Here is a 25,468-nt window from a genome sequence, read left to right as displayed (position 1 = left end):
CCCCTAACAGCAGCAATAACACCAGCACTGGATTCTTGGCTTTTTGTGTTGTTCAGTTAAAAATAATCCCATTCAGATTGACATATACACACTACTATATATAAAATAGATAACTAATAAGGACCTACTGTATAGCACAGGAAACTCTACTCAGTACTCTGTAATGGCTTATATGGGAAAAGAATCTAAAAAAGAGTGGATATATGTATATGTATAACTGATTCACTTTGCTGTACAGCAGAAACTAACACAACATTGTAAATCAACTATACTCCAATAAAAATTAAAAAAAAAATTCCATTCACTTTAATGTACAAGCTACATACCTGGATTGAATTTAGGCTAATTTCTATTAATTGGTCATGCTGCCCTTATATTTTCAAACGCAATCCACATGGGAAGCACACTCATTTGATAAGCCCCAGGGATTTAAACAATACCTAAAGTGTCTAATGCAGTACTTTCATTCTTCACCTCCCCTTAAAGCTTGTGTATGATTCCAACCTGCCCCTCAGTTTTTCAACTGCTGAAATTGTAGTTGCTAAGTATTTTGCATAGGATGGGTCCTCTACTTCCTTCTAAACCTGGATTACACATTGCAGATGACCACATCACCTGGTGAAGGTAGTCCAGCTTCGGTCGCCATTCATGGGGGGAGGGGGTCACTTGAAGGCGTCAGATTAGAGATGAAGTTTGTTAAGCCAAAACTATAGGTAGCCTAGGCAGTGAGGCAACTGGTTATTTCCAGGGCTGGACAGAGAGGGCGCCCTTCCACAGACGCGCGCACAGCCAGGACGTGGCGGAGTGAGGAGCCAGGAGGAATACCCAGGATGTTTCAGGGCTCAGTCTAGTTAGAAAACCTTTAGGGCACTGGACGACAAATGAGTGTTAAGAGACCTGGACGCGTGGATCTTCTGTAGGAGACTATAGAGCGGACCAACAGGAAGCAACTGCTGCAGGGTTTAAGTCTTCCTGAAGTCTCCGTAGGGCTTTCCCTCCTGTCCCGACGCCCTTCTCAGCGTATCCAGTCTTGGGGACTTCGCGCCACCCCACCTGCTTTCTTTGCCTCCCCCTGCGCCCCCCCCCCGCCCCCACCTCTCTGCGATCTCACTGCTTCTCCTGCGGGCCGCCCTTGCCCGCCAGCCGGGCAGCGGCAGGCCCCTTGCGGCTGCCGGAGGGCCCAGGGGGCGGAGGCGCGGCAGGGGCGGGCTCTGTCGCTCCCCCGCCCCCCTGCCAGCCGGGCTGCCGGGGCCAGTGGCTGGAGCGCCGCGCACCGCCAGCCGCGGGGGCGGGGGATGGGGGAGGCAGGGGAGGGGGGCGCCCGCGCTGATTAGAGCCAACCGCACACTTCAAAAGGGTGTCGGGCCGTGCTTCCCGCCTGCGCCCCGGGAACTTCAAAGCGGCCCGCGCTGCCCCGGCCGTCGCGCTCCGCTCCGGGGCCTCGCAGCCCGGGCGCGGCGCCTGGTGGCCATGACCCGAGCGTTCCGCGCCGCGCTTCGCCAGGCTCTCCTTCTCGCCGCGGCCGCCGCGCTCTCGGCAGGTACTACAGGCGCCCCTTTCTCCGCGCCCGCGAGGGTGGGAGCCGGGGGCGGTCTGCGGGTGGGCAAGGGGTGGGGAAAGAAGGTGCTCCGAGCGAACTGACCTTCCTCGGGGCGGAGTGCGAAGCGCCAGTTAGATTGAGGGGGCGCGGGATAGGGCGCAGCGTGGGCACCTGAAGTCGGCCAGCGGGGTAGACAGGTGTGTTGGGGATGAAGCCACCAGGAGGGGGCAAGAGCTCCAGGGACGTTGGGGTATGGGATTAGGGGTCAGGTGGGTGACACATTTGGGGGCAGATTGTAGCGGAGGGAGTGGGAGAGTGTTTGTGGGTGTGTGCAGGGATGGGAGTTGGGTGGTACCGTGAGTTCACTCTGCAGGGTCTTGGGGGACGCTCCGTGCTGAGCTCCGGAGAGCTGAGCAAGGATGACGACACGGTGGTGGTGGGAGAGTGGGGAGTGGTGGTGGCGATTCAGTCTGAGTTTTAGGAGATGAGGGATACCTCAAAAGCCGCTGGTGCCAAGCTCTGTAGGCGGGAGTGGGAGCTTAAATCTGCGTGGTTTGCAAGGCACAATGCTTTCGAGGTATGATCTTTACTAAGAGTTGCAGGAAAAAAAATTTCTGGCAAGAGTCCCAGCGTTTATGGCAGGTCTGTGCTTTGATAAGCTAAATAGAGCCCTCGGCCCAAGCTAGAAATTAAACATTTCTTCATAATGTTTACTAGAAACTGGGGCAAATGCATGTAGTGTGCTATGATGAAAAACCCTTTAACTCTAAAATTCTTTTCATTATAACATTATTCTGGGTTATGGAGAGAGACCGGGAGCAGATTCCTTGCTAACTCATTCTTTAAACGTGTCAATCAGACATTTAAGACATTTGCACATAAAAACCGGGTGTTTTTCCGTAGGACTGTACTTTGTCTGAAGCTGATTTTGATGCATTTTTGTTTTCTCCGATGACAGTCTGTTTGACATTAATAGCTATACTCCAGGATAGGTAGTTTTCCTCTTAGTGACATGTGCGGGAGAATGTTTTGAATAGTATGATTGCTGTCACGTGCAGATTCAGTGTTTCAGATGGTCTGAGAGACTCACCAAATACAATATTCAAATGAAAATTTGATTGTTGGAAGTGATCAGTTGATACAATATTAGGATGAAAACATTTCGGTTATCTTTGAAAAGGCACAGCCTTTTAGGAAGCAGTTACCCAGAGACTTGTCAGGAAGATGATGGGATAAAGGGAAGTATTTGCATTCAGAGTTAGTAAATTCATCACTGGGAAGAACGATGACTATGGGAAGGTCTTTATGAGAAATGGGCAGAAACTCCACTAACTTGGAATACTCAAAGTGCTCTTGATGACTTAATAGAATTTACACACACAAAGTCTTCTGGAGATCACAGTTTTAACTGGACACCTGTGAAGTTGCCTCTGAAGGCTATCTGTACAAACCCTTTTTATTTCAGGGAGCTAATAGCTTTGTTGCAGACATTTAAAAAAATACTCAATTATTTTTTATCTAGCTTGAAAGGTATATTTTGTTATATGACAGAATCTTTAGAAGATTTCAGAGACCCTGGGCACAGCAACATAGGAAACACATGCCCTGCCTGCTATGTTCTTAAAAAGGCATGGAAACTTTTGACATTGAAATGTGCAAAAAAGAAAAAAAAAATAGATCATCCATTCAAATTTGATTGTTTCCTTAAAATTTGAAGGCTAAGAAAAATTCCTGATATGGAGATAATGTGGCAATACAGTAGAGAAGTATGTATCAAAATTGAACTTTAACAATGAACTTTTCTATGTAGAATGCAATCGTTTTGAAACCTGTTTAAGAAATTTTACTCCTCTTTGTGTCCCACAGGAAAAAAAAGTATATTGCAATCTACATTTTTGATTCTTATTTTTTTATACGAATCTTTGATTATTTGATAGAGGGATTCAATGTAATTAATTAATTTATTTATTTATTTCATCTTTTAAATTGTTTTTCTCATGTGGTACCTTCATTATTTTTGACCTGGTCACTTTTACAAATTGCATTGTTAATCATATTTACCATGTTTTGGAGATGTACATGCCATTGTTGACATGTTATATGAGAAGTTGCTCTTGACAGTGTCATAGCAAAACCACATGACAGTAAACACTGCTTTCCAATTTGGCTCTGTCGTGCACCAAGCCTAGGACCTTAAATATCTGAAGATATTGATGGACCAATAAACCCTTTTTGCTTTGGCTGTTCTTCCTCAGCATCTCTAGCACCTTAGGCATGTAAAGCCTTGACAGCAGAGTAGAAATCATTGCTCCTTGGTGAGAATCTCAGAGGGTAACCGCTGGTCTGGTGGAAACTTAGAGAAACTATTTATTGGTCTGGACTGGCTAAAAAAATTAGGCTGCTCTGTGTTGCTCTAATTATCTAGTTTCTGGATTCCTTGATGTTGAAAAGAAAGACCTGACATGACCTCACAACATTTATCATGTGTATCAAACAAATAATTGCCAGAAAATGTCCTGGAGTTCTCAAATTTGAAGCTGGACTTCGACATTATACAGATTTACACATTGTATATTCTCTACTAATTTCATGAAACTCCTTTCTCTTCTGGATGGAAAGAATTATTAAGAGTCCAGAAAGCTAGATGCTGTTACTGTAAAGGTGAAAAGATAACTGTTTCATTTAATAACCAGAGCGGGGTAGGGGTTTCAGGTAATGAGTTTTTTTTTCTTTTTCGCCACTTAACAGCAGTTAGCAGTTCCTACTATACATTTTAAACTGTGCTGGAAGTAAAAGTGAAAGCCTTGGCCTGAGTTTATAATGAAAAAGATGTTACCTTTGCCCTTCTTTAAGCATAGTCATTTATTGGTTGATTGACCCAAGTGTAGCAAGAGGCTCCCTGGTTCCAAAAAAGAGACTTCTTTGGACTAGGAGAAACTCTGTGCAGAAGTCCTTGGGAGCATATTTCTTCATTGATTGTACTGCCTGAACCCGTTTTCTAGCCTCAAACTTACAGAAGTGTAAAATAGATAGTTCCTCCGATTTTCTACAATGACGCAAAAATACAGGATTCGAGGTGTGAGAGTAAGAGGGGAGCAAAGGATGACGCCAAATTTTGACCCAAGCAATAGAAGAATAGACCATTAAGTAAGGTGAGGCTGACTGCAGGAGGAGCAGGCCTGGGGAGAGGTGAGGCATGGTGGTGGAGAGCTGGAGCTCAGTTTTGGGTATGTTGAGTGTTAAATGTCTCGTAGGTACTGGGGTGGAGATGTCATGTGAGCAATTGGTTTTATGAGTCTGGAGTTCAGGGGATAAGTCTGACCTGAAGATTAAAAATCTAAAGCCAAGGGCATTTACAGATAATTTTTTTTATTTATTGATTTTTTAATATAATTTATTTATTTGACTGCATTGGGTCTTCATTGCTGCGCGTGGGCTTTCTCTAGTTGCAGTGAGCGGGGGCTACTCTTCGTTGTGGTGCGCGGGCTTCTCATTGCGGTGGCTTCTCGTTGCAGAGCACGGGCTCTAGGCGCGTGGGCTTCAGTAGTTGTGGCTCACGGGCTCAGTAGTTGTAGCTCACGGGCTCTAAAGCACAGGCTCAGTAGTTGTGGCGCACAGGCTTAGTTGCTCTGTGGCATGTGGGATCTTCCCGGACCAGGGATCAAACCCATGTGCCCTGCATTGGCAGGCAGATTCTTAACCACTGCACCACCGGGGAAGTCCCTTTAGATATTTTTAAAAGACACATTAAATAGAGTCACAGATTTAGTGAATCACAGCATGCCCAGTTAAATTGAATTTCAGATAAACAACAAATAATTTTTTAGTATAAGTATGTTACAAATATGACATGGGACATACATATATTAAAAATTAATTGCTGTTTAATTCTAGTTTAACTGGGTATTCTGTACTTTTATCTGGCAACCCAACATTAAGTAAATATTGTGGTGAGATGAACTGCTTCAGATATATGTATTCCCAGCTCTTGCATTAGAAAATACACTTATTTTCTAGTCCTCATCTCTTAAAACTTCTGTTCTAGCTTTGCTACCATCCCCATGTGTATCTCTGAATAGATCACTTCCAAGTCTTAGCACTGAATGTCCTTCTGAGTCAACTGAGGGGGATACCCAGCCTTTCCTAATCTTACTTTAGTACCTTACCATAAAAGGATGTGTGAAAAAGAAACAATACTCTCTAGACTCTCTGCAAATGATTTATTGTTATGTGAAAGCAGTTGGTTTTGCCCAAAGTTATGGTCTTTTGAATGTGATTGTTGCTTTCAAATGCATTTTTGGAGTACAGGGGGACTGGTTCCAGGACCCCCGGGATACTGAAATTTGAAACTTGAGGATGCTCAAGTCCCATATGTAAAACGGTGTGGTATTTACATATAATCTACGTACATCCTCCCATGTATTGTAATCATCTAGATTACTTATAATACTTAATACAGTGTAAACACTATGTAAATAGTTGTAAATATAATGTAAAACCTATGTAAAGAGTTACCAGTGCTTGGCAAATTCAACTTTTGCTTTTTTGGAACTCTCTGGAGTTGGCTGGTTGTATCTGCAGATGCGGAACCTGTGGCTACAGAGGGCCAGCTATATTTTCCTTTTGAATAAACATTTTGTATTTCTCTTTAAAAAACTTCTGGGCAGCAGCTGAGATCCAGTTTGTTGTATTTTTCTTGGCAGAACTTGCATCTCTTATTGTAAATAAAAAGAGGTTAAGAAGAGAGGAGAACGACTAGAGAGTCACACAGGACCTGATAATCTGACAGTTTATGGTTCCAGAGCACCTTCCTAAAAGAATGATCTTGAGTCCTTCAGGAGAGGGACAGGGATACATAAATATCAGCCAAAGGATGTTTAGTTCCTGCTCTAGCTAAGTCTTGACCTGCTACCAAATAATTAGCATTGGCTTCATTTTGAGGTTTGCAGGGGAAAATGTCCTATAAGCGAACAACTGTAGGCATGGATCATTAAAAACTCAAACAGATATGTTCACATGAATATAAAGAGTTTATTTTAATAAATAAACAATAGGATTAATTTTCAAATATAAATGGAAAACAGAACTAAATAGGAAAAAAAGGAAAAGTTCTAAGCACAGAGTGTGTATCATCTATCATTCCTTATCTTTTATATCTTTTTCTGGATTTTTTTATTGATTGGGATTTCATGTTTAAAAATTTTCACAGCTAATAGTAAAAATCTCAAGGTTTATCTTTACGTTGTTTAAGAAATTGGGATAGGACTTCCCTGGTGGCACAGTGGTTAAGAATCTGCCTGCCAATGCAGGGATCACGGGTTCGAGCCCAGGTCTGGGAAGATCCCACATGCCGCAGAGCAACTAAGCCCTGGTGCCACAACTACTGAGCCTGTGCTCTAGAGCCCGTGAGCCACAAGTACTGAGCCCGCATGCCACAATTACTGACGCCTGCATGCCTAGAGCCCGTGCTCCGCAACAAGAGAAGCCACCACAATGAGAAGCCCGCACACTGCAACGAAGAGTAGCCCCCGCTCACCACAACTGGAGAAAGCCCGCATGCAGCAACAAAGACCCAATGCAGCCAAAAATAAATAAATAAATAAATAATTTATAAAAAAAAAATTGGGATAATATTGGGATATGTTCATAAATGATATAGAAATTCCAGATAGATGCACAACTATATGAATGTACTAAAGCCATCAAATTACATACTTTAAATTAACAAATTGTATGGTATATTATTTTATCTCAATAAAGCTGTTAAAAAGTAAATATAACAATAATAAAAAAAAGAAATTACTCTTTTGCTAAGGGACCTAGGAATACCTAAATACTGTCTTGGTTCAGCTGTGCTTCTCTTCCAGTCTAAGATGGTTTACTAAGGGGGCCATCTAGAAAAGGGAGGGAAAATAAGGCAAAGTAACTTTTTTTTGTTGTTGCCTGGTACTTTGGCCACAAATTGCATGGCAAAACTCTAATATTCTCCCTTTTTCTAAACTTTTAACAACTAAATAGCCTAGGATAAAGAAAGGGGGGTTGTGATAAGTCAGAATCCTGGATCCTGACACTACGCTACCAACAAAAGGTCTTGCAATGCATGGATGAAGCCAGAGTGACGAAGCAGGGGACCTCTACCTCCAGTAGCTCATGGTAATTCAACCTTCATGGCAGCTCTGACAGGAGTTCCAGGCCATAATCTCAGGGGTGACTGCTAAGTGGGGAAAGGTGGAAAGTCTGGGGAGATAGGTGGCTGGTTCTCTTCTATGAGGAAGCAGGTCCTGCCCTTCCCACGCTTGCTATGAAAAGAAGTAGGAGACAGGGTCATGACCATGAGCCCTGTGCCTTTCATGTTCTTTGAAAGCTGGATCCCTGAAGCGCGTGGGTCTCTTGGTTCCCTGGGACCCGAACAATACAAATCACTACTCCTCTCACTTAGGGATCCAGCAAAAAGTAAGAGAGGGAGGAGGTGAGTAGGAGTGTGAAAGAGACAAGGAAGACTTTATTTTCATAGAAGCCAATACTCCATTATTTTTCACTCTTTTGCCTTATCATGTGGCTCTTGAACTCATCTGCTCTGATTGGCCAACCAGGCTAACAAGGTTCGATTCTGTCCTGATGCTTGCCTTTTTCTCCTCTAGAATAATTTCCCTATTCTGTAGTTCTCTTCTGTTTTTTTAGAGTAGGTATGTGAAGATGCTGTTTCTTCGGAACTGTTTTAAATTAATCCCCTCAAGAATTCATGGGTGAATCATTCAGTATGACTCAAGAGCCTGGCTTATTAGTTTTTTTTTTAAACAATTTAAATTTGCCAGTGACTTAAGCATCCCAAATTAGATCAGTCTACTTTTTCATTAAACTTTTCACATCAAGAAAATGATTAGGTTCTCTAATTTTGAAAGTGAAACACATATATTTTCTTCTAATCTGTTTTATCATTCTTATCTCATGCTAAGGTAAAATGACAGAGATAGATGCTACATCTCTGTATGCTGATTAAATTCCTTATAAATTTTTCATTCAATGCCATGATTGAATTAATACTTTGGTCAAAAACCAGATTAGAAAAAAATCTAATCCATCAGGATCCGGACAATCATCATTTTAATGCAAAATGTTTAGTTTCATAAATGCATGCTTATCTTAGACATGTTAACTCAGAGGGTGGTAATCCAGATTAACACAGCTTTCAGGAGCCAGATTGTTTTCAAACAGAGCCAAAATATATTAAAGAATATTAACTCATCACATCTCATAACTTTATCTGATGACGTTTTCCTGGCCTGATCCCCTAGAAATGTGTTTTTTCCTTCTTTCCATTCCCATTATTTCTCTTCAAGAGTAAAGACCTACACTGTGAACCTTTGCCTCTCTAAAATCATAGTGAGACTGCATTCTCACTCAAATTCCACTTGGAATCAAGCATGTGTATTTCCAGGAAATAGACAATACACTCTAAATTTGAAACACTGAAAAAAGAATAATTATATGATTAGCAGAAGATTCCTTACAGAATAATAAATGCATAGTTGAATGAACCTCTCTCCCTTTTATAGCTGTTCTCTAGATACAGCTGTTCTCTAGATATATTATATTAGCTATATTATATTAAAAGGCATTGCTTTTTTGCACATAGAAGAAAGTTGATTTTGTTAAAACAGCTGGACCTCTTAAAAGGATTGAGAGTTACTGTGACAAATCAAGATGAGATGCTCCTTTAGAATTATTTTTCCTGAACTCTCCTTTGGATATTGTCTTTATCATAGTTTTTCATAATATTTCCTTATTACCTTTTTAATACCTATAGTATTTGTAGTGCTGTCCCTTCTTATATTCTTGACATTGAGAATTTGAATATTCTTTCTTTTTCCCTTGATCAGTCTAGCTGGAGGTTTATCGATTTTATTGATTCCTTTCAAATAAAAACTTTTGGTTTTATTGATTTTCTTTGTTTTTTTTTCCTTCAATTGTTTTCTGCTCTTATCATCACTATTTCTTTTCTCTACTTACTTTGAATTTAATTTATTCTTTTTTATTCTATCTTCTTAAGTTGGTACCTTAGATCAAGAGTTGACAAACTTTTTCTTAAAGGGTCAGATAGTACATATTTTTAGTCTTATGGACCCTACAGTCTCTGCTGCAGCTACTTAATTCTGCCATTGTAGTATAAAAGCAGGCATAGAAAATACATAAATAGATGTTGCTGTGTTTCAATAAAATTTTATTTACAAGCCAGTGGGCCATAGTTTGCTGAGTCTTTCTTAAGTCATTCACTTAAGACCTTCCTTCTTTTCTGCTATAAGCATTTAAAGCTCTAAATTTCCTTCTCAGCAACTGCTTCAGCTCATCCATAAATTGTGCTGTATTGTGTTTTTGTTTTCATTGAGTTCAAAATATTTTCTAGTTTTTGTGATTTTTCTGGGACCTGTGGGTTATTTAGATATCTTTTGGTAGATTTCCAAATATTTTGGGAATTTCCAGATCATTTTGTTATTGACTTCTAATTTAAATCCATTGGGGATGAAAATACATCAGCTGTATGATTTCAGTTTTTTAAATTTCATTTTTATTTGTTTCAGAACCTAGCATGTGTCTGACCTGGTGAATGTACCATGTGCACTTGAAAATAATGTGTATTCTGTTGTTGTAGGGTGGAGTGTTCTATAAATGTTATTCAGGTCAAATTGCTTAACATGTTATTCATGTCGTCTATATCTTTACTGATTTTCTGTCTTCTTATTTTATCAATCACTGAGAGAGGATTGTTGACATCTTCAACTTACATTTGAATTCAGCTATTCTTCTTTTCAGTTTTTCCAATTTTTGCTTAATGTATTTGAAAAGTTTGTTAATGGGTACATACACATTAAGATTATTATGTCCTTTTGATGTATATTCAGCATTAGGAAACCACTTGCTTTATCCCTGGTAATATTTATTATTATGACATGTTTTTCTTTATCACTGGCAATATTCTTTGCTTTAAGGTCTACTCTGTCAAAATTAATATAGACATCCCAGCTATGCTTAATATTTGTATATCTATCCTTTTTTTACTATTAATATAGCTATTCCAGCTATCTTGTGCTGAATGTCGGCATGTTATAGATTTCCCATCCTCATATTCTTAACTTTATGTGTACATATGTATACACACATACATGTTTACATGTACATATACATATATACATATGTATATATGTATGTGTGTGTTTGTGTGTGTGTATAGATGGTTACTTGAAGAGAGCAAATGGTTAGGTATTGTTTTTCATCTAGTCTTCCATACTTGTCTTTTAACTGTAGTGTTTAGACCATATACATTTAATGCATTTATCAATGTGGTTATGTTTAAATCTGTCATCTTATTATGTTTATATCTCTCCTTCTCTTTCTTCCTTTTTTTTGCCTTCATTTAATTGACTAAATGTTAGTATTCTATATTATTTCTAATACTAGTTTATAAGCTACATCTCTTTGTTTTTAGTGATTACTGCAAGATTTATAACATCCATCTTTAAATTATCATAGTTTAATCTAAGAACATTATTATCATATTCTTCCATTTCTGTCTCCTTGTCCTTTGTGCAATTAATCTCATATGTTTTACTTCTAAATATTTTATAAACCTTGGGACAAGTTATTATTTTGGCTTTAAATATTTAATTTTATTTATTTATTTATTTGTTTTTAGTTTTATTAACTTTTTCATTGAAGTATAGTTGATGTAATTACCTTTAAGTGAATTAAAAAATGAATGTAGGGACTTCCCTCGTGGTGCAGTGGTTAAGAGTCTGCCTGCCAATGCAAGGGTCACGGGTTCAATCCCTGGTCCAGGAAGATCCCACATGCCACGGAGCAACTAAGCCCGTGCACCAAAACTACTGAGCCTGAGCTCTAGAGCCTGTGAACCACAACTACTGAGCCCTCACGCCACAACTACTGTAGCCTGGGTGCCTTAGAGCCTGCATGCTGCAACTACTGAGCCCACGTGCTACAACTACTGAAGCTCGCGCGCCTAGAGCCTGTGCTCCACAACAAGAGAAGCAATGAGAAGCCTGCACACCACAATGAAGAGTAGCCCCTGCTTGCCACAACTAGAGAAAGCCCACGCACAGCAACGAAGACCCAACGCAGCCCAAAAAAATAGAAGAGAAAAATGAATGTGGTATTTTGCATTTACCCACCTATTTATCATTTCCATTCATTGCTCTTCATTATTTTATGTTGATCTGAATTTACAACTGGTGTCACTTTCTTTCAGCCTGAAGAACTTCTTTTAACCTTTCTTGTAGCTCAGTTCTAATGACAATACATTATTTTTTTTAATTTTATTGGAGTATAGTTGATAATAATGTGTTAGTTTCTGCTCTATAGAAAAGTGAATCAGTTATACATATGTATATATCCACTCTTTTTAGATTCTTTTCCCATATAGGTCATGACAGAGTATTGAGTAGAGTTCCCTGTGCTATACAGTAGGTCGTTATTAGTTATCTATTTTATATATAGTAGTGTGTATATGTCAAGCCCAATCTCCCAGTTTGTCCCTCCCTCCCTTTTCCCCTCTGGTAACTATAAGTTTGTTTTCTACATCTGTGACTCAATTTCTGTTTCGTAAATAAGTTCATTTGTACCATTTTTTTTAGATTACACATATAAGTGATATCATATGATATTTGTCTTTCTCTGTCTGACTTACTTCACTTAGTATGGCAATCTCTAGATCCATCCATGTTGCTGCAAAATTATTTTGTTCTTTTTTTATGGATGAGTAATATTCCATTGTATATAGGTACCATATCTTCTTTATCCAGTTCTAATCTATTTTTGTTTTCTGGAAAAGCTTTTATTTTCATATTTCTCAAAATTTTATTATTAAGCTTTTCATACACCAGAATTGAAAGAATTTTATAGTTACTACTGATACATTCACCAACTAGATTATACTTGCTTTGTCCATATACATCCATTTATCTCTCTATTCATGAATACATATTATTTTTGATGCATTTTTAAGTAAATTACAAATAGCAGTACACTATTCTCTAAATACTTCAGCATGCATATTATTACACAAATTCAATATTTGCGAACACTTGCAAACACAACACTATTCTCTTTTGTGAAACATTTTCATATAATGACATTCACAAATCTTATGTGTGCATTCTTGGTGTTGAGAAATGCAGTCATTTAATCTTCTTCAAGATGTTAATGTTAAACATCACCACAACGAGTTTCCTCACGTCCTTACCCAGTCATTTCTCAATGCCATACTCCCAAAGGCATCTGTTGTTCTTATTTTTTTCACCGTAGATTAGTTTTGGCTGTTGAGTGTGTTGCTTTGTAAATGCCAATTAGGTAAAGTTTGTTGATAGTGTTGTTCACATCATCACATTTTTACTGAGAGGGGAGTGTTAAAAATATCCTACTGTGCTTGTGGATTTGTCTCTCTCTCCCTTTAGTTCTGTCGGTTTTTATTTCATGTGATTTGAAACTCTCTTGTTAGACACATACACATTTAGAGTTGTCTGTCTACCTGATGCAGTGACTATTTAATTACTATAAAATCTCTCTCTTCATCTCAGTAATACTCCTTGTCTTGAGTCTATTCTCTCTGATATTATTATAACCATGCTTCATATTTGCATGTATATTTTCCCCATCCTTTTACTTACAACCCATCTGTATCTTTATATTTGAAGTGCACCCTTTGTATATAATGTTCAGTTGGTTCTTGATTTTTATCCTTTAACGATATGACAAAATCTGTATTTAATTTGATGCAGATATTGCATCAAATTAAATGGTTAACCCATTAACATTTAGTGTAATTATTGATATGGATTTAAGCCTACCATCTTGCTATTTGTCTCTCTTTCTATTGTTCCTCTGTTTCTGCTCTTTTGCCTTCTTTTTGTTTGATCATTTTTGGGGCATAGTCCATTTATTTCCTTTATGGATTTATTTACACTCTGTTTTAATAATTGTTATTTTTAGTGTATCTAGAGTAACCTAAAATTAATAATAATAAATTAGATTACTTTAGACCTAACTGTATTCTTTCTTAACTTAATGTTTATTTTGAGTCAATCTTGTACTATTTCATACTTCACTCTTTATACCTGACACTTCATTCTTCCTACTTTATTTCCCTCTTTATCCCATGACATCTCCTACTTTAATGTAAAGACCATATAAAAATATGATTACATTTACCAATAGTATGATTATATTTGACATCAACCAAAAGTTATTAGAAACACAAATAATCAAGGAAAAAACCTTACTGTCCAGAGACAGGGCACTCAACAGAACCTGGTTTAGATATGATGCAGATATTGGAACTATCATACAGGGAATTAAAAATAACTGTGATTAAAAGCTGTGGTGGAAAAGGTGAAAAATATGCATGAACATCATTTGCACTCTGAGTGCCATCCCAAGTGAAAGAAAATTGACAGAGTGAGGCACCTTTATTGATAAAGGCTTGTTTTTTCAAAGGATTAAACCTTAAATGACAGAGCTTGGTTTATGAGTCCTAAATGGAAAAGGCTTCCCAAACAGGTGTTGAATTCCTCCCTAGTCACAACTTGCTCAGCTTAATACATGCTTCTTGTATTCCCTGAAGTGCCTGAAAGATTTTATTTTTAATTTAGTCTTTTTGCTTTGAAACAGGCTTCATTTACTGTGTGCTTTTGGCATTATTTATTTTTTTCAATTTTATTTTCTAAAATACTGTTGTCCTAGATTCTACTCTACCCTGGAGCCCATTTTTATGTTTTAAAACTGATTAGGTGGTTTATTTCATTTGTTTGCTTCTGTTTCCTGATTTTATGTTTAGTAGAAATAAAGCACCATGTTAGGGTATGCCTGATGAGAAAAAAAATATGCATGAACAGACGTGGCATTTTAGCAGAAAGATAGAGTGTAAGAAAATGTCAAATGGAAATGCTAGATATGAAACATGAGAGGAAGAATGTTCTTGATGTGCTTATCAGTAGACTTAACACAGCCGAAGAAAGAATCATGAACTTGAAGATGGAACAATAGAAATTACCTTATAATTATGTAATTTTACTATTATAAAGTCATTACACAAAAGTGGAATGTGTCAGGAGGTAAAGAGGGAAGAATGAAAAGAACAAAAACAGGGCATCCAAGAGGTGTAATACAATATCAAGTGGCATAACATGTGTAAGTGGAATCAGGTGGAAAAGAGAATGGTATAGAAGAAATATTTGAAGAGATTGATGAATAATTTTCCAAATATAATGAAAGACATCAAATCATCAATCACAGAGACTCAAAGAAGCCCAAGCAGGATAAATCTCTCTCCTTCCAAACCCCACACTATTAGACATATCATATACAAATTGATCACATTCAAAGATAGAGAGTAAATCTTGAAGGAAGCCCAAATAAAATAGACCTATAACATACAAAAGAACAAAGTTAAGAATTAAAGCAGACTTCTCATCAGAAGCTATGCAAATCAGAAAACAATAAAGTGACAACTTTAAAGTACAGTATAAAACTGTCGACTCAGTATTCCATACCACATAAAGTTATCCTTTTAAATGAAGGAGAAACAGACATTTTCAGACAAGTAAAAACTGAGAGAACTTATTACCACAAGACCTGCACTACAAGAAATGTTAAAGCAACTTTTTCAGACAGAATGAATACAACATCAGAGACTTGGATCCACAGAGAGAAGTAAAGATCTCTGGAAATGGCTAAAATGAAGATAAATATAAAATAAATTTTTCCTTAACTTTAATCACTCTAAAAGATGATTGACTCTCTGAAACAAAAATAGTAGCAATTCTCTGTGAGTTTATAGCATATGTATGGATAAAATGTATGACAGCTTCAGCACAAAGGATGGGAAGGAGGAAATGGGAATATACAATTGTTAAGTTTCTTATATGTGAAGGGTTATATAGTATTATTTGAAGTTATACTGTAATTAATTAAAGATGTATATTTTACAATCAAGGGCAATGCCTAAAATAGTAAAGTGTAAATTAAAATATTAAGGTATAAATGAGAAACCAATAATGTACATAAAATAAAATAAAAAATTTTAAATCCCAAAACATGATGGCAAAATGGCAAAGGCACCAAACACAGATGGAACAAATAGAAAGAAACTAGCAAGATGGTAGATTTTAATTCAACCATATCAATAATTACATTAAATGTAAGTGGTTGAAATACAGTAATTAAGATGAGACTATCAAATTGAAAAAACAAACAAGAACTAACTATATGCTGGCTATAAAAAACTCACTTTCAATATAAGAAATGCACTTTAACTATAAAGACACAAATAGGTTAAATGTAAAAGAATGAGAAAAGTTATACCATGCAAACAATAATCATAAGAAAACTGGAGTGACTATCTTAATAACAAAATTGACTTCAGAAAATGGAATGTTGAAAGAGATGTTCCATAATCATAAAGGAGATAACTAATCAAGAAGATATGATAATCTTAAATGCGTATGCACCTAAATACAGAACTTCAAAATTCCTGTAACAACAATTGATAGAACTGAAAGGAGAAAAGACAAATCCATAATTATATTTTGAGTCTTCAACACTCCCCTCTCATAATTGATAAAATAAGCAGACCAAAAATTAGTAAGAATATATAAGATCTGAAAAATACTTTTAACCAACTTGACTTAATTGACATTTGTGTAACATTCCTATCAACAGAATATACATCATTTCAAAGTGCACATAGAATGTTAATCCACATAGATCATATTGTGGGTCATAGAACAAACCTAATAAATTTAAAAGAATTTAAAATATATGGGGTATTTTCTTTGAACATAATGGACGTAAACTAGAAATCAACAACAGGAGCCTATCTGGAAAATCCCTAAATATTTGGAAATTAAGCAATAAACTTCTGAATACTCATGGATCAAAGTAGAAGTCAAAAGAAAAATTAGATAATATTTTTAATGGAAAGAAATGAAAACACAACATGTCAAAAACTGTGGGCTATACCCAAAGCAGTGATTAGAGTGAAATTTATAGGAACAGCAAATAAAGCAAACAGAAGGAAGGAAATAAAGGTAAGAAGAGAAGCCTAGGAAGTTGAAAATAGAAAAACATTAAAGAAAATCAAGGAAACCAAAAACTTTTTTGTTTTTAAAGATCAATAAAATTGGTTTACCTCTATCTAGGTTTACCAAGGAAAAGGGCAATACACAAATTACCAATGTCAGAAGTGAAAGACGACATCACTATAGACCCTACATACATAAAAATAAGGGAATATTTCAAACATTTTTATGCCTACAATTAGGATATTTAGATAAAATGAGCACACTTTTTCTTAAATTAATTTTTTTATTGGAATATAGTTGATTTATAATGTTTTGTTAGTTTCTGCTGTACAACAAAGTGAATTAGTTATACATATGTATATATCCATTCTTTTTTAGATTTTTTTTCCCATATAGGTCATTACAGAGTATCGAGTAGAGCTCCCTGTGCTGTACACTAGGTTTTTATTAGTTATCTATTTTATATATACTAGTCTGTATATGCCAATTCCAATCTCCCAATTTATCCCTTCCCCCTTTTCCCCCTTGGTAACCATAAGTTTGTTTTCTACATCCATGACTCAATTTCTGCTTTGGAAATAGGTTCATTTGTACCATTTTTTGATTCCACATATGAGTGATATCATATGATATTTGTCTTTCTCTGTCTGACTGACTTCACTCAGTATGACAGACTCTAGGTCCATCCACCTCACTACAAATGGCATTATTTCATTCTTTTTTATGGCTGAGTAATATTCCATTGTATATATATGTACCACATCTTCTTTATCCATTCCTCCATCAATGGACATTTAGGTTGCTTCCATGTCCTGGCTATTGTAAATTGTGCTGCAATGAACACTGGGGTGCACGTATCCCTTTGAATTATGGTTTTCTCTGGTTATATGCCCAGGAGTGAGATTGCTGGATCATATGGATCCAGCTGGATCATATGATCATATCTCTGTTTTTATCGATAGTTTTTTTTAAAGAATCTCCATACTGTTCTCCATAGTGGCTGTACCAACTTACATTCCCACCAACAGTGTAGGAGGGTTATGAACACATTTCTTAAAAAGTACAAACCACCAAGGTTACTCAAGAAGTAACTGAATAGTCAAAGGAATTTATTTCATAGCTCAAAGCTTGAAAACTTTTATCAAAGAAGTATCCAGTCCCAGATGGCTTCACTGGTGAATTCTATAATACATTTTAAGAAGAAAAATGTCTATTTCCACAAATTCTTTCAGAATATGGAAGTAGAGTGAACACTTTTCAGCTCGTTTTGTAAGATCAGCATTACACTGAGACCAAAACTAGGTAAAGATATCTCAATGAAGAAAACCTACAGACCAGTATCTCTCATAGAGATGCAAAAAATTCAACAAAATATCAAATTGAATTCAACAATATAATAACAGGGTAATACATCATGATCAAGTGGGGTTTTACCTGGGTATACAAGGCTTTCAACATTCAGAAATCTGATATTACAATTCACCATTTCAGTAGCCCAAAGGAAAAAAAAAAAGACAATATCAATAGATGCACAAAACCCAGATGACAACACTCACATCTATAATAAAAACTCTCACCAAACTAAGAATAGAAGGTGAAATTCCTTAACATGAGAAAGAGCTTTTTCAGAAAACTTATAGCTAACATTGTACTTATCTGTGAAAGACTGGATGCGTCTCACTAAGTGTGGGAACAAGGCAAGGATGTCTGTTCTTACTACTTCTAATAAATACCAAATGTAAAGCCCTGGCCAATGCATTAAGATAAGAAAACTGTATAAAAGTCATATGGATTAGACAGGAATAAACAAAAATTTCTTTATTCACAGATTATTTGATTTTATATGTAGAAAATACTAAAGAATCTCCAAAAAATTATTAGAACCAATAAGTTCTTATTCAAGTTCAAGGTTGCATGATACACAGTTAGTATAAAAAATCAATTGTCTTTTTATATAGTAGCAATGAAAAATTAGAAATTGGAAAAAAGGAACCATTTACAGTAGCATCTAAAAATCCATGTAACATTTAGTTATCAATCTAACAAAATATGTGAAAAATCTGTATTTTGGAAACTGTAAAACACAGTTGAAAGATTCAAAGACCTAAATAAATGGAATGATATACTATATTCACAGAATTGAAGGCTCAATGTTGTTAATAAGTCAGCTATCTAAAAATAAGTCTATAGATTCAGTGTAATCACAGTCAACATCCCAATCAAAATTCCAGCAGGGATTTTTGCAGAATTCACCAAACTTTAAAAGAAAATTACTATATATGGAAAGGCAAATGAGCTAAAAGAACCAATCAGTTTTGAAAAAGAAGAACAAAGTTGGAATCTCACAATGCTGATTCAAGGCTTATAAATCTACAATAATTAAGACAGTGCATTACTGGCAAAGGAGAGAGGAATATTGATTAATGGAATAGAATAAAGAAATGAGAAATAGATCCACACATTATGATCAATTGATTTTTTACAAAAGTATAAAGGCAATTCAATAGAGAAAGGACAATCTTTTCAACAAATGATGCTGGAAAAATAGGCAAAAAAAGAGAAAAGAGAACCTCAAAACATGACTGACATGGTTATAATTGTTAAGTCAGAATGGGTAATAAATGTAAAAATAACATCTAAAACTATAAAAACTTCTAATAGAAAACATAGAAGAAAATCTTGTGATCTTGGGTTAGACAACATTTTTTAGATGAGAGCACCAAAAACGTGATCCATAAAAGAAAGTATTGATAAATTGGACTTTATCAAAATTTAAAACTTCTATTCCTTGAAAGATGCTGTTAAGAGAATGAAAAGACAAGCTGAAAGCCAGGAGATAATATTTGCAAGACACATATTTGATAAAGCACTTGAATCAGAATATATGAAGAATTCTCAGGACTCAATAACAAGGAAACAAAGAACCCAATAAGAAGTGGGCAAAAGACCTGAACAGGTATAAGGAAGATATCTGAATGGAAATAAGCACACCAAAAAATGAGGAAACGCGTATTAAAACCACAACATGCCACCACACACCTGTTCCAGTGGTGAAAAAAACAAAATAAAACAACAAACAAAAAGCAAGATGAAAATACCAAGTGCTGTCAGGAAGGCTGAATACGTAGAACTCTCATACATTACTGGTGGGAATATAAATGGTATAGCCACTTTGAAAAACACTGGTATAAAGTTAAACATACACTTTCTGTAAAATGTAGTAATCCCACTCCTAGATATTTAGAGAAGAGAAATGAAACATTTCATATAAAAATCTGTATATTAATGTTTATTACAGACTAGTTCCTAATCAGCAAAAACTTGGGAAATATATCCTTTAACTAGTGAATGGATCAACAAACTCTTGAACATTCATTCAATGAACTTTAAAAAATTTAAAAAAAATTTTTATCGGAGTATAGTTGATTTACAATGTTGTGTTAGTTTCTGCTGTACGGCAAAGTGAATCAGTTATACATACAGTTTTAGATCCTTTTCCCATATAGGTCATTACAGAGTATCGAGTAGTGTTCCCTGTGCTATACAGGAGGTCCTTATTAGTTATCTATTTTATATATAGTAGTGTATATATGTCAATCCCAATCTCCTAATTTATCCCTCCCACCCTCTTCCCCCTCCCGGTAACCATAAGTTTGTTTTCTACATCTGTGACTCAATTTCTGTTTTGTAAATAAGTTCATTTGTATCATATTTTTTTGATTCTGCATAAAAGTGATATCATATATTCGTCTTTCTCTGTCTGACTTACTTCACTTAGTATGATAATCTCTAGGTCCATCCTCATTCAATGAACTTTTGTTGTATGCAACAACATGAATGAATCTCAAATGCCTTCAGGCAAATGGCAGAAGCCAGAATCAAAAGGCAACATTCATTTGACATTCTAGAGAAGGCAAATGTATAACAGAAAACATCATTGTTTGCTATGGGCTGGGGTAGCAGGAGGAGCTGTCTAACAAGCTGTATAGGAAATTTGGGGGGAAATTTGAACTGCAGTTGTCAAAACTCATAAAACTGTATACTAAAAAGGATGAATGTTACCATATGTAAATTACACCTCAATAAACTGGACCCTACTTCCCAAATTGGAATGCATGTGTATGAACTAGGAAGTCTTATATAAATCAGGAAGTCAGCAGATAGTTGTTCAAATTGGTTAATCAAGAACACTCTATTTTTAGAGTTAATGCCCTAAGACAGTATCCTAAAAACAAGAACAAAAATAGTTAAAAATGGGTGCCTCTGGGAAGTGAGGCTGGACAGATTCTTTTCATTTTAATTCTTCCTATACTACTTTTTTTTTTGTCACGTGCATTTATAACATTGATTAAACAAACAAAAAATAAAAAATTACAAGTAATTGATTTACTTTTGTTATATAACTTCCATGTAAGTAAGGAATGTCTGTACATATTAAAATGTTTTTTGTGTGTATCATCTTCAGTCTGTAAAATGGCATAAGGTAGACAGAAATGAAATCAAATTAGGGTACATAAGCCTGTGTTTCATTCATTAGCAGGGAGTAGTGATTTCTTCTCTTAGCAAAGGAAATTGCAACTGAGGGATGTTATCCATACACAGATAAAGCCCGTTGTAAATGTGGCATTGCTCACCTGCTTTTTTAGGTGAAAGCATTTGGTTCAACTTGAAAGGTCATTTATCACCTACAAGAGAGCACTTATGGGCTGCTTTGGCTCTTTTTGTTGGTTTACTATAGCATTAAGCTTGCTTATGGAGAATTTTGCTTACATCTGCAGTCTATACACAGACCCATTAATGCATTAACAAACCTTATTTTGCTGAGTCAGGTTAGAGGTACCCCTTGTTTAATACAGTGTCATGCACATAGTGGGCAGTCAGCATTTTCTTGATTGTCTTCTACACAGTCAGAGAAAGTCACCATGCCGGTTTTGACCCTCTTCTAAGACAAATTAAAAGATGAGAGGAAATGTTATAGAAAGATCATCAGGCTACGCTAGTCTGTTGGTTTATGTCCTCGAGATCAGGTAAGATTTCAGTGTAGAGTGGGAGTCATTATGTGATATTCATATATCTGAATTTTCAGGGATAGCCCTGCTTTCAAATATGCTAGCCTATTTTCAGAGCACAAATTACAATTTTTGGACTTGAAAATAGTGTTGCTGTAAGCAATGGGGTAACATGGCAGCACACATGTGGGTGAATACCAGACCCTGCCATCAGTGTTATTTTAAAGGCATAGGCAGAAGAGCTGACTGAAGATATCCCTATGATATCCTCAGGGACTCCCTATGAACTAAATATTTTAACAGAGCAAAAAGTGATTTTAACAAAATCTTTTTGTTAGTTTCTGATTATAGCATTAATATGTGTTCATTGTAGGAAATTAGGGAAAAGTGTTGAAAAATGTAAAAATCATCTTTAGTTTGATACCTCAGAGATAACCGCTATTAATATTTTGTTTTATTTCCTCCTAATCTTTATTTCTATGTAAATTAAGATCATATCCTAGATGTTTTATGACTCTACTTTTCATTTAATATCTATAGTGAGCTACTCTAATGAAATATTATTAAAACCAGAGTATTATGCTGTCATATGTATTATCAAAATTTATTTAAACACTTTGATTTGGGGATATTTAGGTTATTTCCATTTTTCACTTCTGTGAATAATAATTCCGCAATGGAAATTTTAAATAAAATTTTGTTTTTTTGATTATTTCATATAGAGGAAGTGGAAATACAACCGCAAAGATCATAAACGTTTTTAGGACTCTTGAGACAAATATGTCAGATTGTACTCCCAAAAGTTTGTACCAAATGATACTCCATCAACTGTGTGTATAGGTGAAATTAACTGATCCCCTCTTGTCATTTCTGGTTGTTATAATTTACAAAATAATTATAAATAAAAATTATGTCTTTGTATTAATTTCCTGTTTTGATTATTAATGAGATTAAAGCTTTTCATGTTTATTGACAGTTTTTCTTTCTCTGTTCATCTTCTTTGTTCATTTTTCTATTGACATATTTGTCTTTTTCAAATTTATTTGTCAAACTCAAGAAATCATTGATTGATATGTGGGAAAAAAATTAGTGTAGCAACCAATATGAGAGTTAACATTCTAGATACTTCTACTCTTTGATCATGCTCAGATGTCAAAGTTTTGGGGTTTTTTTAAGACAAAAAAAGTCTATTTCGAGTTACAGCTGCTGATTTTATCACCTTAGTGCTGCAGTTTCACTACCAAAGAAAAAATTAATCAAAGCCAGAAAGAGTTGTCAGAAACACAGTTATATTCAAGGAGTATGGTTTGGGCTTTGAATGTTGAGCTCTGAACAGCTTATAACTTATAACAGCAGGAACTTAATTTTTAGGTTTTTTGTTTTAACATCTGTGTGTCAAATGTTTTATATAAAATATCTCTTTTAATCACAAAAACCTTGTGAGATTGGAGTTACTATCCCTGCTTCCCCAGCGCGTAGTCACATTTAGAGAGGTGAAGGAACTTCCCGGGCCATGCAGCTGGTCTAGCAGTGGCTCAGGTTTTCAGCTACAGATGTGGAGTCTTCTGAAGCACAGGATGCTTTCCCTACACCTTGCTGAATTCCCACAATGTTAAACTTAAATGAACAGAGCTAGAAAGATAAGGGTTGTTTTTATTATTTTGCTATAGTTTTTTGTTTTGTATCGTTTTACACTGGCTTATCACGACAGTAGCAGCAAAACTCAGGACGACCTGCCTTAGACTTTCCTTTCCTTTTGGCTTAATATGAATTCTTTGAGGCTTCTGAAGTCCTCTAATTTCTTATATTTCTTCACTTTTATGTCTTGAAATATATTTGCGTAGCTGAAAAAAGCAAGCAGTTATTTTGTTAATAATGCTTTGATAAACAACAGGAAAACATAATTCCAGGGAAAGCCATGTAACGCACCTTCTATAGCAGCTATGATAATCCCTAGAGGTCTGATAATTACATATATTTTAAAAATTATGAATTTAAAAATGTCATCTCCCACTCATCAGCTCCCACTCCTACCCATTTTCTTTGAATAGAGGAAGGTAATGCTGCCCATTTCATGCTTGTACAGTATAAGTTCTTCACAGTATCCAAGCTAAACCTTTGAGTTTTGGGGTCAGTGTTGGAAAGAGGCCCAGTGGGATCAGCCTTAGAGAAAACTTTCCTTTTAAATCACTTGCCCTCCTCTTCCCCTTTCAACTCTTCACTTGCCACTCTATTTTTAGTTACAGCAGCTTCTAACTTTGTATAGTTTCCTTTTATTTCTAGATTGAGAATTATCTATTCCTTACCATATCTGATCATAGAAATGAAGAACTGTGGATTGTGATAAAAATTTCTGACAAGTGAGCCCTTAAGAACTCTGAAGACTTTAACTTTTCAATTTTATTTGCCACTTTCATTCTAAACTTGAGACCATTTTGTCTCTTTTTCTATCTGCATATTCTTTTAGTCCTGTTGTTTGACTATTAATTATTAGTTACATTTTTCTTTATTGATTATTTTAATTGCCTCCTTTAAATAAGTCAGAACTTCCTTAGCTTTTAAAAGTTTATCTTTGTATCAACTTTCTGTATTTTGTTCCATTTTTTATAAGTAGATGAAATATTTCACATGTTCCTATTCTCCTTTCATGACCAAATTCTCTGTGATCCTCTCCCACTTGATTTCTATCTTCTGTACTTCATAGAAATTGAAAAGACAATACTAGCTTTCTATGACTCAGTGGACTTCCAAAGTATGAACTCTGATTATACACTTCAGTCTTTAGCAGAACGATGCAATAGTCTCCTGAACAGGTTTCTTCGAGAACTAAGATTCTAGGACAACGACTTCTTTGTTCTCTGAGTATGCACTCGCTCACATTGCTCTATCTCATACTGCATAGTGGCCATCTATGCATTCACCTCTTGGAGTCATAGATCTTTAGAACTGGGAAGGACATTAGAGGTCATCTAATTGAATTCTTTCTTGGATGGATCAGTTGAGGTCGCAGAAGCCTCAAAGGCCATGTTACTAGAACTAGGATTAACACCCTGCCTCCAAAACACACTGAACTGAATCAGAACTCCTGGGCCGTTCTTTTCTTTACATAGTTTCATTTCTGCGTACAACAGAGTAGCAATCTGTGCTCATCACTACAAGATATTGCTGGAAATCATATCCTGCAGGAGGTGGTTATAATTGGTAATAATGTCTCATGGAAACAACATTAAAATTATATGGTGTGTTCCTGATTAAGAGCTCATCATCAAGTAAATCACAGATTTGAGAAGCAGTATATTGAACGCAGGTCTGTAATCATTTTAAAAATACCTTCCTCCAAGTTCAATAAAATAGACCTAAAAGTACAGGTTGATTAAATACAGTGTTAATATCTGTGCCCCAATACTGGTGGAAGCATTTACAAAGTGAATCTTTGGCAGGTGAGCATTTGCCTAGAGTGAGCTCATTGAGTTGAGCCCAGAAGGCCCAGCAGTCTGTTTTCTGAACAAAGAAGTCCCTTGTTAGCCAAACACTGTGCTGTCTCCCACTATTAGCTTTCTTTGTAGCTTGGCATGCGTGGCTTTTATTATTCAGCTTTATTCAGTTTTTTGGAACATTCCATATTGAATAAAAATAGCACTATGGATGGCTGCCTCTTGCGTTTAAGGGAACATTCCTATGTGGATTGTGGCCATTGATCATGAACAAAACAAAGTACAGGAACAGGTTGAACACTCAAGTTCCACTTTCTGATGCACAGTTCACCCCCAGATGAACAATCTGTATTAGAAAAAGACAAAAGAAATGTAACGTGATAAAATACAATTATG

The 25,468-nt window shown here is 36.1% G+C and overlaps 1 protein-coding gene across 1 annotated transcript in view; it reads left to right on the top strand.

Moving 5' to 3' along the window:
- The first annotated feature begins 1,468 nt into the window (after positions 1–1,468).
- Positions 1,469–25,468, top strand: part of ACVR1C (activin A receptor type 1C) — a 121,801-nt gene continuing 97,801 nt past the window's right edge. The window contains exon 1 of the mRNA XM_082465093.1: positions 1,469–1,540. Within this exon, the coding sequence (XP_082321219.1) occupies positions 1,471–1,540 (70 nt within the window). The 5' untranslated portion in view covers positions 1,469–1,470. The remainder of the gene's footprint in view (positions 1,541–25,468) is intronic.

Source organism: Balaenoptera physalus (assembly GCF_965194825.1).
Source record: "Balaenoptera physalus genome assembly, chromosome: 6".
NCBI lineage: Eukaryota > Metazoa > Chordata > Mammalia > Artiodactyla > Balaenopteridae > Balaenoptera > Balaenoptera physalus.
Note: the sequence above shows the minus strand (reverse complement) of the source record. Positions and strands in the feature narration are given on the sequence as shown.